General features: G+C 37.4%; 1 protein-coding gene across 3 annotated transcripts in view; it reads left to right on the top strand.

Annotated features, from left to right (window-relative positions):
• The window catches only part of ZCWPW2 (zinc finger CW-type and PWWP domain containing 2), a 141145-nt gene that overhangs the window by 99342 nt on the left and 22363 nt on the right, over positions 1-19440 (top strand). For all 3 annotated transcript variants that reach the window (XM_059937564.1, XM_059937562.1, XM_059937565.1), the window contains one exon: positions 18405-18451. In XM_059937564.1, the coding sequence (XP_059793547.1) occupies positions 18405-18451 (47 nt within the window). The remainder of the gene's footprint in view (positions 1-18404; positions 18452-19440) is intronic.

Raw genomic sequence — 19440 nt, forward strand, 5'->3', positions numbered from 1 at the left:
GTACCATACTGTCTTGATTACTGTAGCTTTGTAGTATAGTCTAAAGTCAGGGAGCCTGATTCCTCCTGCTCCGTTTTTCTTTCTCAAGATTGCTTTGGCTATTTAGGGTCTTTTGTGTTTCCATACAAATCTTAAAATTTTCTGTTCTAGTTCTGTGAAAAATGCCATGGGCAATTTGGTAGGGATTGCATTGAATTTTGAGATTGCTTTGGGAAGTATAGTCATTTTCACAATATTGATTCTTCTAATTCAAGAACATGATATAGCTCTCCACCTGTTTGTGTTGCCTTTGAATTCTTTCATCAGTTTCTTATAGTTTTCTGCATACAGGTTTTTGCTTCCTTAGGTAGATTTATTCCTAGGTATTTTATTCTTTTTGGTGCAGTGGTAAATGGGATTGTTTCCTTAATTTCTCTTTCTGATCTTTTGCTGTTAGTGTACAAGAATGTAAGAAATTTCTGTGTATTAATTTTGTATCCTGCAACTTTACTAAATTCATTGATTAGCTCTAGTACTTTTCTGGTGGTATCTTTAGGATTTTCTGTGTATAGTATCATGTCATCTGCAAACAGTGACAGTTGTACTTCTTCTTTTCCAATTTGGATTCCTTTTATTTCTTTTTCTTTTCTGATTGCCGTGGCTAGGACTTCCAAAACTGTTGAATAATAATGGCGAGAGTGGACACCCTTGTCTTGTTACTGATCTTAGAGGAAATGCTTTCAGTTTTTCACCATTGAGAATAATGTTTGCTGTGGGTTTGTCATATATGGCCTTTATTATGTTGATCTGGGTTCCCTCTATGCCCACTTTCTGGAGAGTTTTTATCATAAATGTGTGTTGGATTATCTATTGAGATGATCATATGTTTTTATTCTTCAGTTTGTTAATATGGAGTATCAGATTGATTGATATGCATATATTGAAGAATCCTTGCATCTCTAGGATAAATCCTACTTGATCATGGTGTATGATCCTTTTAATGTGTTGTTGGATTCTGTTTGCTAGTATTTTGTTGAGGATTTTTGCAACTATGTTCATCAGTGATATTGGCTTGTTGTTGTCTTTTTTTGTAGTATCTTTGTCTGGTTTTGGTATCCGGGTGATGGTGGCCTCGTAGAATGAGTTTGGGAATATTCCACCCTCTGCAATTTTTTGGATGAGTTTGAGAAGGATAGGTGTTAGCTCTTCTCTAAATGTTTGATAGAATTCACCTGGGAAGCCATCTGGTCCTGGACTTTCACTCACTGGAAGATTTTAATCACAGTTTCAATTTCATTACTTCTGATTGGTCAGTTCATATTTCTTCCTGTTTCAGCCTTGGAAGGTTGTACTTTTCTAAGAATTTGTCCATTTCTTACAGGTTGTCCATTTCATTGGCATGTAATTGCTTGAATTGGTCTCTTATGATCCTTTGTATTTCTGTGATGTCAGTTGTAACTTCTTTTTCATTTCTAATTTTATTGATTTAAGTCCTCTCCCTTTTTTCTTGATGAGTCTGCTAAAGGTTTATCGATTTTGTTTATCTTTTCAAAGAACCAGCTTTTAGTTTTATTGATCTTTGCTCTTATTGTCTTCATTTCTATTTCATTTATTTCTGCTCTGACCTTTATGATTTCTTTCCTTCTACTGTCTTTGGGTTTTGTTTGGTCTTCTTTCTTTAGTTGCTTTAGGTGTAAGGTTAGGTTGTTTATTTGAAATTTTTCTTATTTTTTGAGGTAGGAATGTATTGCTATAAACTTCCCTCTTAGAACTGATTTTGCTGCATCCCAAACGTTTTGGGTCATTGTGTTTTCACTGTCATTTGTTTCTCTGTGATTTCCTCTTTGATTTCTTCAGTGATCTCTTGGTTATTTAGTAGCGTATTGTTTAGCCTCCATGTTTTTATATTTTTCACAGTTTTTTCCCTGTAATTTATTTCTAATCTCATAGCGTTGTGGTTGGAAAAGATGCTTAATACAATTTCAATTTTCTAAAACTTACCGAGGCTTGATTTGTGACCCAAGATGTCCATCTATCCTGGAGAATGTTCCATAAGCACTTGAGAAGAAAGTGTATTCCTCCGCTTTCTGGTGGAATGTCCTATAAATATCAATTAAGTCTATTTGATCTATTGTGTCATTTACAGCTTGTGTTACCTTATTTATTTTCTGCCTGGATGACCTGTCCATTGGTGTAAGTGGGGTGTTAATGTCCCCCACTCTTATTGTGTAACTGTCGATTTCCTCTTTTAAGGCTGTTAGCATTTGTCTTATGTATTCAAGTGCTCCTATGTTAAGGTGCATAAATGTTTACAATTGTGATATCTTCTTCTTGGATTGATCCCTTGATCGTTATGATTGTAATAGTCATGTGATCGTTGTCTCTTGTCATAGTCTTTATTTTAAAGTCTATTTTGTCTGATATGAGTATTGCTATTCCAGCTTTCTTTTGATTCCAATTTGCATGGAATAACTTTTTCCATCCCCTCACTTTCAGTCTGTATGTGTCCCTAGGTCTGAAGTGGGTCTCTTGTAGACAGCATATATACGGGTCTTGTTTTTGTATCCATTCAGCTAGTCTGTGTCTTTTGGTTGGAGTATTTAATCCATTTACATTTAAGGTAATTATCAATATGTATGTTCCTGTTATCTTCTTAATTATTTTGGGTTTGTTATTGTAGGTCTTTTCCTTCTCTTGTGTTTCCTGCCTAGAGAAGTTCCTTTAGCATTTGTTGTAAAGCTGGTTTGGTGGTGCTGAATTCTCTGAGTTTTTGCTTGTCTGTAAAGCTTTTGATTTCTCTGTCAAATCTGAATGAGATCCTTGCTAGGTAGAGTAACCTTGGTTGTAGGTTTTTCCCTTTCATCACTTTAAATATGTCCTCCTGCCACTCCTTTCTGGCCTGCAGAGTTTCTGCTGAAAAATCAGCTGATAACCTTATGGGGATCCCCTTGTAGGTTATTTGTTGATTTTTCCTTGATGCTTCTAGTATTTTTTTCTGTGTATTTAATTTTTGTTAGTTTGATTAATATATGTCTTGGCATGTTTCTACTTGGGTTTATCCTGTATAGGGCTGTCTGCACTTCCTGGATTTGATTGACTGTTTCCTTTCCTATGTTAGGGAAGTTTTTAACTATAATCTCTTCAAATGTCTTCCCAGGCCCTTTCCCTTTCTCTTCTTCTTCTGGACCCCAATAATTCGAATGTTGGTGTGTTTAATGTAGTCCCAGAGGTCTCTGAGACTGTCCTCATTTCTTTTCATTCTTTTTTCTTTATTCTGCTCCTCGGCAGTTATTTCCACCATTCTATCTTCCAGCTCACTTATCCATTCTTCTGCCTCAGTTATTCTGCTCTTGATTCCTTCTAGTGTATTTTTCATTTCAGTTATTGTATTGTATATCACTTTTTGTTCTTTAGTTCTTCTAAGTCCTTGTTAAACATTTCTTGTATTTTCTGGATCTATGCCTCCATTCTGTTTCCAAGATCTTGGATCATCTTTACTTTCATTACCCTGAATTCTTTGTCAGGTAGATTGCCTATTTCCTCTTCATTTATTTGGTCTTGTGGGATTTTACTTTGCTCCTTCATCTGCAACATATTTCTCTGTCATCTCATGTTGTCTAACCTACTGTGTTTATGGTCTCCTTTCTGCAGGCTGCAGGGTTGTAATTCCTTTTGTGTCTGCTGTCTGCCGCCTCGTGAGTGAGGTTGGTCTGGGGGCTCATGTAGGCTTCCTGGTGGAAGGGACCGCTGCCTGCTCTCTGGTGGGTGAAGCTGAATCTTTTCCCTCTGAAGGGCAGGGCCATGTCAGGTGGTGTTTTGGGTGTTTGTGAGCTTACTACGACTTTAGGCAGCCTGTCTGCTGATGGATGGGGCTGTGTTCCTGTCTTGCTGGTTGTTTGTTGTGAGGTGTCCAGCACTGGATCCTGCAGGCAGTTGTGTGGGGCCAGCTCTTGGTGTTGATATGGATACCTCCAGGAGTGCACATGCCGATGAATCTTCCCTGGGCCCGGGAATTCTCTGGTGGTCCAGCATCCTGGACTTGGCACTCCCACCCAAAAGGCCCAGGCCCGACCCCTGCCCAGGGAACCAAGAGCCTGCAAGCTGCACATTGCAGCCAGAGAGAAAAGAAAGAAAAGAAAAGAAAAAGAAAGCAAACAGACAAACAAAACCCAAGACAAATACCAAAAGCAACAGCAAAGAAACAGCAGCAACACACAGACACAGAATAAATAAATAAATAAATAAATAAATAAATAAATAAAACAAGAGAACAGACAAAAGAATTTAAAAATGAGAACAGTCAATAAGGACTAAACTAACAGAAATGAAAAATGAAACAAAAACAGAAAACAAACAAACAACAAAAGAAGCAAAGAAAACATAAAATATACACATTAAAAACAATCAAAAATTTAAAAAAAACAAAAACAAGATAAACCACAAAACAGCAAAAAAGTGAAGTAAAAATAGAAAAGTAAAAAATATATATTAAAAAAAGAAAAATAATAAAAAGATAAAGAATAATAAAAGCAACAATACCAACAACTGAACAAAACGAAGCAAAGAAGAAAAGAATAACTAATAATAATATTTTCCTGGGGCCTCCTCTGTCAGTGTCCTTGCTCCCACCGTGAGCCAGAGCCATCCCCCACCTCCCCAGGAGGCCTTCCAGTACTTCTAGGTAGGTCTGGACCTGCTTTGGGCACTGTGGGGCCAGCTCAGACTCTGACCTGGCCCAACTCCCGCGTGTACCTGCCCCTAAAGTCCACTGCTGCGAAGGCTAGATTGGTCTCAATTGTGGGAACACTCGTCTCTTCAAGTATTCCACAGATGCAGGATACCAAGCCATTCTCCGGGATTTAATCCACAGCTTGTGTATCTGCACAGAGAGATTTTCATTCCTCTTCCATAGTCACACCACCCCTGGGACTCAGCTTTGGTTTCGGCCCCACCTCTGCATGTGGGCCACCCTCAGGCGTCTGTTCCTTGCCCAGGCAAGAGGGAGCAAAAGCAGCGGCTGCTTTAGGCACACTTACTCACTCAGGCTGGGGAGGGGTACGACAGCTACAATTGGGTTGTGCGTGAGTTGCCTGCAGTGGCGTGGACCAGCAGGCAGTTGCAACAGACTGTGGCGCACTCGTTCTGGTGGGAATCCCTCCCAGTGCCCACGGAGGCAGGCACTGATGTGTGGGGGCGGTGGCAGCCCTGCCCCCCACGTGCCTCTCAACTATGGTGCCTCGCTTTCCAGACAGGCCATACTTCTTCTAGGGGCATTCCTGGCCATGCATCCCCTCACTCCTGTCCCCTCTGCTGTATCTGCACAGCCAACAGTGCTCCTCTCCCCATATCAGTTCTACCAACCCCTCACTTTAGCACTCAACCCCCGCCAGCATCGGCAGACTGTTGTCCCAGGCAGGGGTGCCCAGGGCTGATTCCCAAGGAGGCTTTGGGATGGGCAGCGCTCAGGCCCCAGAACCCACACGGGTGAAGGAGACCCTGGCCCGAGGGGCAGGCAGGCCCACTTAGATGGGAGCCCCTCCCAGTGCCCCTGGAGGCTGAAGAAGCTGGTGGGTGGGGAAAGGGGTTGTAATGGCGGCTCTGCCCCTTGCGCACCACTCAACAATACGCCTTGCTTCTGTGGTGTCCCGAGCTTTTTCTGCAGACTTTCCTGGTTGTGGAGCTCCTTACTCCTGTCCCTTCTGGCTATCTTTTCACAGCCAACAGCTGTCCCCTCCCTGGGTCCATGCTCCAAATCCCACTTTCCAGCACCCAGCCCCCCTTTGCAACTGGCGACTCATGACTCAGACTGGAATGCACAGAGCTGTGGTGTAGATCATGCATGCAGTTCTTACTTTGTCCTGTCTTCCACAAACCATCCACTGCATTCTCCTTTGATCCCCCGAAGTTCCTTTTCTGTCCCAGCTGATTTCCCCACCATGAGGGAGTTTTTCTGAGTGTGGGAACCTCCCCTCACCTTCAGCTTTCCGCCAGAGCTGCTGGTCCCTTTTTTGATTCCTCTTTTCTTTTTTTCTTCTTTCTTTCGTCCTACCCGGTTGTTGAGGGGATTTTTCTTGTCCTTATAGGTGTCTGAAGTCTTCCGCTCATGTTCAGCAGGTGCTCTGTGAGAATTGTTCCATTTGTAGGTGTATTCTTGAGGTACTTGTGAGGAGCGACGAATTCCATGTCCTCCTATTCCACCATCTTGACTCCTCTACTGTTCTTTTTACTGTCACCATAGTTTTGCCTTTTCTGGAATGTGACATGGTTGGAATCCTATGGTATGTAGCTTTTCACATTGGCTTCTTTCACTTAGTAATATGCATTTATGTTTCCCCGTATCTTTATAGCTCTTTTTTAAGCACTGAATTATATTCCATTGTTTGTATGTACCACAGTTCATTTATCCATTCACGCACTGAAGGATATCCTGGTTGTTTCCATGTTTTGGCAATTATTAATAAAGCTGCTGTAAACATCCGTGTGCAGGATTTTGTGTAGGCATAAGTTTTCAGCTCACTTGAGTAAATGAGCAAATACTAGGGAGTGCAATTGCTGGATTACATAGTAAGAATATGTTTAGTGTAAGAAACTGTCAAAGTATCTTCCAAAGTGGCTGTACCATTTTGCATTCCCACCAGCAATAAATGAGAATTCCTGTTGCTCCACATCCTTGGTGTGGGCCATTCTAATAGGTGTGTAGAGGTATCTTATTGTTTTAATTGCAGTTCTCTAATGACATATGATGATGAATATCCTTTCATATACTTATTTGCCACCTTTGAATCTTCTTTTGTGAGTTGTCTGTTTATTGCTCATTTTGTAATCCAGTTGTTCATTTTCTTATTGTTGAGTTTTAAGATTTTTTGTATATTTTGAATAGCAGTCCTTTATCAGATATGTATTTTGTAAATATTTTCTTTCACTCTGTGGATTGTCTTATTCTCTTGAGAGTGTTCTTTGTAGAATAGAAGTTTTTAATTTTAATGAAATCCAGCTTATCAGTTATTTCTTTCATGCATCTTGCCTTTGGTATTATATCTAAAGAGTCATCAGCATGTCCCAAATCATCTAGATTTTCTCCTATGTTACTCTCTAGGAGTTTTATAGTTTTGCATTTTACATTTAGATGTGTGGTCTATTTTGAGTTAATTTTTGTGAAAGGTGTAAGGTCTGTGTCTAGATTCTTGTGTGTGTGTATGTGTGTGTGTGTGCACGCCATGTGGATATTTAGTTATTCCGACATCATTTGTTGAAAATGTTAGCTTTTCTCCATTATATTGTCTTTGCTCCTTTGTCAAAGATCAGTTGACTGTATTTGTTGGGTCTGTTTCTGGGCTCTGTATTCTGTTCCATTGATCTATTTTTATTCTTTTCCCAATATTATACTGTCTTGATCATTGTAGCTTTTTAGTAAGTCTTGAAGTCAGGTGGGATCAGTTCTTCAACTTTGCCGTTCTTCAATATTGTGTTAGCTTTTCTGGGTCTTTGTCTCTCCATAAAAGCTTTAGAATCAGCTTGATATCTGCAAAATAACTTGAGATTTTGATTGAGATTGCATTGAATCTATAGATCAAGTTTGGAAGAACAGAGATCTTGACAATATTGAGTTTTCCTATCCATGAACATGGACTATCTCTCCATTTATTTAGATCTTCTTTCATTTTTCATCAGAGTTTTATAGCTTCCCTGGTATAGATCTTGTCCATATTTTGCTAGATTTATGGCTAAGTATTTCATTTTGGGGGGTGTCTACATAAATGGTAATGTGTTTTCAATTTCAAATTCCACTTGTTCATTGCTGGTAAATAGGAAAACAGTTGACTTTTGTGTTAATATTAACCTTGTATCCTGCAACTTTGCTCTCATCACTTATTTCTTCCAGGAGTATTTTCCTTGATTCTTTTGGATTTTCTACTTAGATGATCATGTTATCTGCAAACAAAGATAGTTTTATTTATTTCTTCTCAATTTGTATCTTTTATTGTCCTATTGCGTTAGTTGGGAGTTCCAATACAATATTGAAAAGAGTGGTGAGGAGGAAATGTCTTTGACTTGCTCCTGATCTTAGTGGGAAAGCTTTGCATTTCTCACCATTAAGGATGATGTTAGCTGTAGATTTTTTGTAGATTCTCCTCAAATTGAGGAAGTTTCCCTCTATTCCTAGTTTGTTGTGAGTTTTTATCGTGAATGGGTGTTGGATTTTGTCAAGTGCTCTATCTGCTTCTATTGATATCATCATGTGACTTTTCTTCTTTAGCCTATTGATGTCATGGATTACATTAATTGATTTTGAATGTCGAACCAGCCTTGTATACCTGGAATAAATCCCACTTGATTGTGGTGTGTAATTCTTTTTTATACATTGGTGGATTTGGTTTGCTAATATTTTGTTGAGGATTTTTACATCTATGTTCATGAGAAATATTGATTGCTCTGTAGTTTTCATGTAATGTCTTTATTTGGTTTGGGTATTTCAGGTAATACTGGCTTCATTGAATGAATTAGAAAGTATTCTGTTCGCTTCTATCTTCTGAAAGAGTTTATAGACAATGGGTATAGTTTCTTCCTTAAACGTTTGATAGAATTCACCAGAGAACTCACCTGGGCTTGATGCTTTCTGTTTTGGAAGTTTATTGTATTGATTCAATTTTTAAACAGATACAGGCTCTTCAGATAGTCTGTTTCTCCTGTGTGACTTTTGGCAGATTGTGTTTTTCAAGGAATTTGTCGAGTTCATCTAGGTTATCAAATTTGTGGGCATGGAGTTATTCATAACATTTATTTATTATCCTTTTAAAGTCCATGGGATCTGTAGTGATGCCCCCTCTTTCATTTTTTGAAACTAGTATTTATGTTTTCTCTTTTCTTTTCTTAGTTAGCCTGGCTAGAGGCTTACTGATTTTATTGATTTTTCAAAGAAACAGCTTCTGGTTTTATTAATATTCTCTTTTGATTTCCTGTTTCCAATTTCATTTGTTTCTCCTCTAATTTTTATTTCTTTTCTCATGTTTACTTTAGATTTAACTGGCTCTTCTTTTTCTAGCTTCCTAAGGTGGAAGCTTGGCATACTGGTTTTAGGTCTCTGGTCTTTCATAATATATGCATTTAATGCTATAAATTCCCCTGTAAACACTGCTTTCACTGTATCTCACAAATTTTGATAAGCCATATTTATTTTTTCCTCTCATTCAAAATATTTTAAAATTTCTTTTGAGATTTTTTTTGACCCATATGTTATTTAGAAATGTGTTGTTAAAGCTCCAAGTATTTGGGGATCTTCCAGTTATCCTTCTGTTTTTGATTTCTACTTTTATTCCGTTGTGATATGAGAGCAGATTATTGGATTGGATTGGTCAAAAAGTTCGGGTTTTTCCGAAACATCTTATGGAAAAACCTGAGCGAACTTTTTGGCCAACCCTATATGATATCTATTTCTTTAACTTTTTAAGGTATGTTTTATGGCCCAGAATGTAGTCTATCATGGTGAATGTTCCAAGCAAGCTTGAGAAGAATGTGTATCTGCTGTTGTTAAATGAAGTAGTCTATAGTCTGCTCTGCCTTTTGTAGAGCACTTCATATAATTCTGTTTTCTCTCCTTTCTTAGCATATCAATTATACTTTCTTTTTAATTTTTCTAGTGGTTTTCCTACAGTTTGCAATATTCATTTACAGTTATCCAAGTCCACTTTCAAATAACACTTTATAACTTCATGAGTAATGAATGTACCTTATATTAACAAAAATTTCCTGATTCCTCTTCTGTCTGTTGTATCATTGTTGTCATTCATTTCATACATACACACACACACACACACACACACACACACACAATATATAATTGAATATATTGTTGTTATCATTTTGAACAAAGTATTTTCTGTTAGATACATTAAGAATGAGAAAAATAAAAGATTTTACCTTTACTTAGTCATTCTCTGCTGCTTTTCCTTTATGTAGATCCAAATTTCTGGTTTATACCATTTTCTATCTCTCTTTTATATTTTTTTTTATAGATTTATTTATTTTTACTTATTTATTTTTGGCTGTGTTGGGTCTTCATTTCTGCTCGTGGGCTTTCTCTAGCTGCGGTGCACAGGAGCTCCTCTCCGTTGTGGTGCATGGGCTTCTCATTGCAGTGACTTCTCTTGTTGCAGAGCACGGGCTCTAGGCACACAGGCTCTAGAGTGCAGGCTCAGTAGTTGTGGTGCACGGGCTTTGTTGCTCCGCGGCATGTGGGATCTTCCCAGACCAGGGCTCGAACCCGTGTCCCCTGCACTGGCAGGCAGATTCTTAACCACTGCACCACCAGGGAAGTCCCTCTAGCTCTCTTTTAAATTTCTTGTTAAGGCAGGACTTCTAGCAATAAATTCCCTCAATTTTTCTTTGTCTCACAATTTGTATATTCCTTTACTTTTGAAGAATAATTTTACAGGGTACAGAATTCTAATTTTGTGGGGTTTTTCTCTCAACACTTTAAATATTTCACGCCACTCTCCTCTTACTTGCATGGTTTCCGAAAGGAATTGGATGAAATTCTTATCTTCCCTCCTTTATAAGTAAGGAGCAAAGATAAGAATTTCCCCTCTCTGGCTTCTTTCAAGAATTTTCTTTATTTTTGATTTTCTGCAGTTTAAATAGGACATGCCTAAGTGTAGTTTTTATTGGCATTTGTCCTGCTTGGTGTTCTCTGAGCTTCCTGGGGCTGTGGTTTGGTGTCTGACATTAATTTGGGGAAATTGTCAGTCATTATTAATTCAGACATTTCTTCTCTCCCTTTCTCTCTTTTCCTTCTGGTATTCCCATTACACGCATGTTACACTTTCGTAGTTGTCCCATAGATCTTGGGTATTCTGTTCAGTTTTTTTTTTTCATTCTTTTTTCTCTTTGCTTTATCAGTTTTAGAAGTTTCAATTTATGTATCCTGAAAGTCAGAGAGTCTTTTCTCAGCTGTGTCCAGTCTACTGATGAGCCCATCAAAGGCATTCTTCGTTTCTGTTACAGTGTTTTGATCTCTAGTGTTTCTTTTTTATTATTTCTTAGAATTTCTATATCTCTGCTTACATTGTGCACCTGTTCTTGCAAGTTGTCTACTTTTAACGTTAGAGCCCTTGGTATATTAACTGTAGTTGCTTTAAATTCACAGTCTGATAATTCCAACATCTATGCCATATCTGGGTCTGCTTCCAGCACTTGCTCTGTCACTTCAAACTGTGATTTCCCTTTTAGTATGTCTTGTAATTTTTTGTGGAAAGGTGAACATGATGTACTAGGTAAAAAGAACTGTGGTAAAGAGGCCTTTACTAGTGCAGTGGTAAGGTGTGTGGGGTAGGGGAGGCATTTTGTAGTCCTGTGATTAGGTCTCAGTCCTGGGCTTTGAGTTTCATGAGTGCTTCTCGTTTTTTTTTTACTGCTTAGGTGGTCCATGATGGCTAAAGGGGGCTGGAGTTGGAATTCCCTTCCCCCACATGGAAGGCTACAGCAGGCTGGATTTGGGCGTTTCCCTTCCCCCAGGCTGGTTAGGCTCTGAAAAAACCCCAGTAGGTTAGGTTCTGGTAAAATAGTTTCTCTTGAGGGCAGGCCTTGTTAGAAGAATTGAAAGCTCTGGCATATTTCAGAACGGTTACTTTTTTCCTCCCACTGCCTGAAGCACAGGGAATTATTTTCCCAATTGGCACTGTGAGAACTTGATGGAGCTCCTGGAGGTAAATTCACCAAAGTACATCTCCCTCCCCCAGGACTGGATCCCTCTGGGGTTTTTCTCTCTCAGGCTTGTTCACACTGAGCCTTCAGCACTTCGTGGATTTCAGTTCCTATTTCCCTCCCAGGCATTGGCTGTTGGCGAGGTTTCAACTCCAGTAAGTTGTGGTTGTTTTAATTTGCCAGTAAGCAATTTGTCTCTCCAAATTTGGGGGCAGTGCTTTGCCCTGTGAACTCACTCCCTGAGGGATCTAAGAAGAGTTATTGATTTTCAGTCTGTTCATCTTTTTACTTGTTGTTAGGATGGAGTGGTGACTTCCAAGCTCTTTACTGCCAGACAGGAAACTGGACTGTCCTTTTTGTTTTTAAGAAAATGCTCTCAGCTGTCATGTTTAAAGAAGAACATACTGACAGTTTTTCTGAGGCCATGAATGGACAAGCTTTAGAAAAATTATTTAAAGAAGAGAAGCCATTGATTTATATTAATATTTGTACCTCTCTCTAATATGGTTGTAAATAAAAATTTTTAACATCTGTTATGGGTCATGAGGCATAACCATCTCTACTCATTTGGAACATTTTCATTTTCTACCTGCAGCTTCTCTTTTATACTTTAAAAATATGATTTGGATGTAGCTCAGAAGAGGCCCTTTTAATTATCCAAATCTACATTTCCTGTTAACTGCTTTTCACTCTGTATGTGAGGGTGCTTACATGCAGAGATTTCTGAAGGGAGGAAATTAAACCTTTCTCACTAGGGAGAATGCAGCTCTTAGAAAGTAGTTAATGCTGCTGAAGTTGAACATGGACCTACTGTTACTATCAGAGAAACCGCTAGTGATTGTTATGTTTTTAAGTATTACATCAGAATTTCCCTTTGGCATTTGAAATTAGAGTGGTTCTCTTGCATTGGAAGATGATTCTGCAACTTTTGAGCATAAAAAGTTCCTTGAACAACAGTTTGGATATTTCTGTTCCCAATTCATTTCCCTACTGGAAATTTTACATAAGAATGACTTACGTTTTGAGGAGAAACATAAATTTCTATTCTGTTATCATTAACTCTCAATATATGATCAGGGTCTTTTGGATCCAATTTTAGTTTCTGTGTTTCTTTTTGTGCAGTTTTAGCTATTTGTACAGATTAATGTTTCATTGTGATTTTTATTGTTATCAGAGGTCTTCAAAAGAACAGGGAGAAAAAAATTTTTAGATACAACTAAACTTATTCTATCTTGTAACTGCTATCAGGTTTCACTGGGCCACGATCTTTTTTCTTCCTCTCTTTTGAAACATTTTGCTATTTTATCATTACTCATCAATTATTCCCAACTATGTTTGAAAGACAAATAATTATTTAAATGGAATAATGATGGAATAACTTAAAAAGAGACAATAGTGAAATATATCATCAGTGAACTATTTTTCCTAGTACTACAAGGAGGTCTCTCTCTTTCTCTAACACACATACCAATTAGCTAAAATGAAAGAGAACATTTTTGATTATCTAAAATCCACCAGACATTGTTTTAGGAGCTTTATTTATGTAGATTATATTATTTAAATCTCACAATATACCAATATATTACTCCTGGGTTATCAGTAAAGAAACTGAAGGTCTGAGAACATACAGTGTTTTATATTTTACACTGTCTAGTATAGTAACTTATGCCATGTAAATATTCTATGTGTTTCAATTAATAAATTATATTAATTCAGGTACAATGTATATTTCAGATCCATATAATATTTTGAATAAAATACATATACATTTAATTAAGTATAAAAAAATTGAGCACCTGTGCATATGAAAAATGGTCCCTGCCCTGAGGCATATCTTAGCCTTGCAGAGTGCTTACACATACATAGAAGTAACCATAATATCAATACAAGTTAGAAAGTTCTATGGCCTAAGGTGACTATGGATTTGCAAAAGAGGTGGGAATTTCTCCTAGTTGAAGAATCATCTGTGTTGGTAGATGGTCTTGTACGTTCATCAGTAGGGAAAATGTGTACTCCAGAAGAAGGGATTATTTCAAGCACACAGCTGAGCACAGGAAAAAGGGCAGTTTACATGTGGCCAGCCAGTTGTAGGTATAAATATAATAACCTGCTCCTCTAGATTTCTATGTTTTATGAAAATAATTTTTTTACTACAAAATTTGCTTTTAGATGGCAAGCATTTATTTTCTCTTATATTCTTGGGTATTTATCCTTTTTGTTTTACTTGTTCATTGTGAATTATAATCCTATATTGTAAATTAAATTTCTATGCATTTTTCTTTAATGTTAAATGTAACCCTAAAACTTTACAATTAATGTCCATAGCTCTTTCCATTTTTCATTACCACAATATTAGGGTTTCTAAAACATATCTATGAATAAATATTTACATATAATCTATTCAATTATGGAATTCCAGATTGAACATTTTTTAAAAATCCAGCAGTTGTGCCAATGATTTTTACTAATACACACACATACATACTTTTGCTCATATCAAAATTATATCTTGAAATAATTTTCTATACAGTTGACCCTTGAACAACATGAGTTGGAACTGCGTGAGTCCACTTACACTCAGATTTCAACGAATTCACTTAATAAATATATGGAAAATTTGGGGGAGATTTGTGACAACTTGAAAAAATTCACAGATGAACTGCATAGCCTAGAAATATTGAAAAAATTAAGAAAAAGGTATGTCATGAATGATTAAAATATATGTAGATACTAGTCTATTTTATCATTTACTACCATGAAATATGCACAAATCTATTATAAAAAGTTAAAATTTACCAAAATGTATGCAAACACAGATTGTATGTGGAACCATTCATAGTCGAGAGAAATGTAAACAAGCATAAAGATGCAGTATTAAACCATGATTGCATAAAGATAACTGTGATACACACTGTACTACGGTAATACTTTCCTAGCCATTTCCTGCTGCTGTAGCAGTGAGCCCAAATGTAGTGCACATCTGCTTAAAACGCTGTGACACCAGTCACCTCTTCATGAGCACTTCGTCTTTCCACTAAGTGCCATATTACAGTAGAAAGTTCTTTCTTGCGGTTCTCATGTATTCGGTTGGCCAAAAAGTTCGTTCGGTTTTAAGTAAAAATAAAAGACGCGTTTTTCATTTTTACCAGAATTTTATTGAACAATGTATTCACTAACTGAACGAATTTTTTGGCCAGCCCAATATTTTCCATAATATTCAGTGCAATACCATAAACCCTGAATAGCACCATGGGACCCACAAAGTGCCACTCGTGATGTTGGAAGTGCTCCCAAGAAATAAGTCATGCTTGGTATGTACCATAGATTGAGGTCTGCAGCTAAAGTTGCCACCATTTCAAGATGGATGAATCCAACCATTGTTTAAAAGAAAAAAGAGAAGGAAAGGAAATTTGTGAAGCCGTCACTGTGGTTACACCAGCATGTGCAAAAACCTTGCACTTTTTGTGCAGTACCTTTTTATCTTGAATTGAAGATGTGGCCTTAATGTGGGTGCAGGTTTGCTATCAGAAGGACATACCTTAGACTCTAATATGATTCAAGAAAAAGTGAGGTCATTATTTGACAACTTAAAGCAAATGGAAGGTGAAGGATCTAAAGTTGGAGAATTTAATGCCTGCAAAGGATGGTTTGATAATTTTAGAAAGAGGTTTGGCTTAAATGTCAAGATAACAGGAGAAGCAGCTTCTGCTGACCAAGATAACAGGAGAAGCAGCTTCTGCTGACCAAGAGGCAGGAGACAAGTTCCCAGGCACCATTAAGTCACTGAGGAGAAAGGATGTCTGCCTGAACAGATTTTTAATGCAAACGAAAGTGCGTTCTGGAAAAAAATGCTGCAAAGGATATTTGTTAGAAAGGAAAAGAAGTGAGTATCAGGATTTAAAGCAGGAAGGAATAGGCTAACTGTATGATTTTGTGCAAATGCAGTTGGGTTTATGATCAGAACTGCCCTTATCCATAAAGCTGCGAACCCATAAGACTTGAAGGGAAAAGATAAACAGCAGCTGCCAGTCTTTTGGTTGTACTACTAGAAGAAGGCCTGGATGACAAGAAGCCTTTTTCTGGATTGGTTTCATCTTGTGCTTTGTCACTGAAGTCAGGAAGTACTTTGCCAGGAAGGGACTGCCTTTTAAAGTTCTTCTGATACTAGACAATGCCCCTGGCCACCCAAAACCCCATGAGTTCAACACTGAAGGCATCAAAGTGGCCTACTTGCCCCCCAAACACAATGTCTCTAATTCAGGGGGTCATAAGGACCTTGTAATGCTCATTACTCATGGTGCTCTATGGAAAGGATTGTCAGCGCTGTGGAAGAGAATCCTGATAGAACGTCGTGAAAGTCTGGAAGGATTATACCATTGAGGATGCCATTGTTGTTATAGAAAATGTTGTGAGAGCCATCAAGCCTGAAACAATAAATCCCTGCTGGAGAAGATTGTGACCAGATGTTGTGCATGACTTCACAGGATTTACCATGGAGCCAATCAAGGAAATCATGAAAGAGATTGTGGATAAGGCAAAAAGGGTAGGGGGTGAAGAGTTTCAAGATATGGATCTTGGAGAAATTCAAGAGCTAAGAGACACCACACCAGGGGAATTAACAGATGAGTGCTTCTGAACCAGGGCTAGATGAGGAAGAAGATGTAGAAGAAGCAATGCCAGAAAACAAATTGACATCAGACAAGCTGGCAGAAGGTTTCCGAATATTCAAGACGGGTTTTGACTTTTTACAACATGGACTCTTCTATGATATGGGCTAAAGCAAAACAACAGGAACGCTTCTACGATACAGGCGCTGAAACTAAAGCAAACGGTGGAAGAAGGGTTGGTACCATATAGAAACATTTTTGGAGAAATGAAAAAGCAAAAAAGTCAGACAGAAATTAAGATGTATTTCTGTAAAGCTACACCAGATGTGCCTGCCTCTCCTGTCTCCCCTTCCATCTCCTCCACTTTGTCTGCCTCTGCCACCCCTGAGACAGCAAGTCCAACCCCTCCTCCTCTTCCTTCTCCTCGGCCTAGTCAGCGTGAAGTTGACAAGGATGAAGACCTTTATGATGATCCACTTCTACTCAATGAATAGTAAATAATCATCTTGCCATACAGTTAATAAACTTATCTGTTGTGTATTATGAGAATATCTTCGTATGAAAATGGAATACCTGTATGGCAAGTACTGTATGAGACTTTTTGTGTCCTCATCATCATCAGTGCCCAAGTATTCATCATGTAGAGCATTGTGTGCAAGGTGTGTATTGAAGTGGATAGCCTAACCTTATATAGGCATAAGGTGAGTGATATTTAACATAAAAGTAATAACATGTTAGTTTTCTTACTGTCTTATACCTTCGCTTTCAAAGAATTATATTACCATACGGTATGTCTCTCTCTCTCTCATAATTGGAGATACTGCATATCAACGTATCATCACAAGTAAGGGGTTTTTAACAAAATGTAACAGTGTTTCCCATCCTGTCTTAAGAGTATGACTGTACTACTCTATGCCATAAAAATGTGACAACCATTCATTCATTAGTGTATAGGAAAGGCTACTGTGAAACAATCATATCGATTACACTAGGCAACCATAAAGCAGTCATGTTGCTGTTTCTTTGTTAAACATGAATTTCTTTTTCACATTATCTTTTAATTTTTGATGTCTAGTGTTAGTAATACGTATGACATCTACAGTGTTTTGTATCATAGAAGACATTATTGCTGTAGGTACTGACAGGCAGATGATTCATCTTGTAAACAGATAACTTACAGCATTGATATATACAGTACAGTACTGTAAATGTTTTTTCTCTTACTATTTGCTTAATAACATTTCTTTTCTCTGGCTTAGTTTATTGTAAGAATACAGTGTATAATACATATAACATACAAAATATGTGTTACTCGACTGTTTATGTTATCACTAAGGCTTCCAGTCAACAGTAGGCTATTAGTTGTTAAGTTTTAGGGTAGTCAAAAATTATATGTGGATTTTTCACTGTGCAAGGGGTCAGCACTTTTAACCCCCATGCTGTTCAAAGGTCATCTGTTCTCTATTTGATTAGACTCTTCATTCTTGCTGAGTCTTTCTCTGAGGCACTGTTGGCAGCTCAGGGGCCCCAGATGGAGGCAGCAGGCATAAAGCTTAGGGAGTTGTAGTCAAATGGATCTGCCCCCACTGCATGACCTCATGCTGTGAAATGCAGACGGAGTACGCCCCTTTTAAAACTATCATGAGGATTAAATAAGATATTGTCTCTATGAAGTCTTTATTACGTGTCTGGCTGGTAGTATAGGGTTGGCCAAAAAGTTTGTTAGGGTTTTTCCAAACTTTTTGGCCAGCCCAATAGATGTACACGTAGAGGTAGCTGGGATTTAATTCCAGATCTTACATACTCTAGAGCACATAAGCTGACCAGAGTCTAGAAATAAGATACACTAGGTGCTAGCTGGTGGACATCCAACCAGCCATCAGATTTAAGGGAGGAGGTTTGTCAAAGAAGTATACCGATCCCTGATGTTATTACTTTTGGATTACTTAGTTTTACTCAACTCTGGGAGCTGAGTTTGTTAGCATTTTGATCATAAGAACCACTGAAAACACATATCATGGTATGAGAAAGTAGAAAATTCTAATGTGTAATGTTGCATTTATTTGAACAGGAGTGTAGTTCACTTTTTTGAAGCAGCCATACCTTATTATCTTACAGACAAATCCAAAGCAGATGGCAAAGTTGCTGTGGTGGCCAAGAAAAGGGTAAGATCATGTTTTATTAAATCAAATATACAGACTTCAAATTCAATCTGATTAACACTATTTTTAAACGAAAATTAAATTAATATTTTAAATCAAAATGACATATAATCAAATTTTTCTTCTAAATGTTAGTTGACACTAGGAATTTAATATTTATGGTTACTTATATCAATGTTATAGAATTATCAAATATTAGAATAATAGAAAATTGTAAGTTAACAAATAAACAGTTACTTTTATTTGTATATACTCTCATATACTAAAATATTTTTAATATGTCATGTTATTATAATGTATGCAATCTTCATAGAAAATTCAAATAATTAAAATTCACAGCTTAATATGGACTTTACCTTAAAGTTGAGAACAATATGAGACATTTGTATGAATCTTTTTAATGAAAATTTGTAAAGTTAATAGCATTTTAAAAGAATTTTAAAAATTTAACATGTCATTCTATATACATTGTGTGTGGAGATATGTTTAACTCTAGTTACTGTCAAAACTGTGATTGGGATAGGTTGAGCCTTGACAGTCTCCTTAAGTGGCAATATTCTCGAATAGTAGTTTCTCTCCTTGTGTCCACCACTACCAGTGCTTTTCCCACTCCCTTGCCAGCTTTAGATATCACCAATTTTTACATATTTGCCAATATTTGAAAGGAGAAAAATATGCCATTGTTATTTCAGTCTGCTGTTATTTGTTCTTTTATTTTAGCGAGGTTGAGCATTTTTCATATATTTATTGGACATATTTCTTCTGAAAACTGCCTATGCATATCTTTGCCCATTTCTTTCATGGGCTTTTTTTACTTTGATTGATTGATTTATAGGTTGAACTGCTTCTTTGGATCTTCATTTCCTTATGAAGGCTCCCCTGTCACATAAAACTTACCTTAGATAAATTTGTGTGCTTTTCTCTTTTTAATCTATCTTTTGTTACAGAGGCCCCAACCGAGCGCTTAGAAGGATAGAGGAAAGAGACATTTT

Source organism: Balaenoptera ricei, chromosome 11 (assembly GCF_028023285.1).
Source record: "Balaenoptera ricei isolate mBalRic1 chromosome 11, mBalRic1.hap2, whole genome shotgun sequence".
Classification (NCBI taxonomy): Eukaryota; Metazoa; Chordata; class Mammalia; order Artiodactyla; family Balaenopteridae; genus Balaenoptera; species Balaenoptera ricei.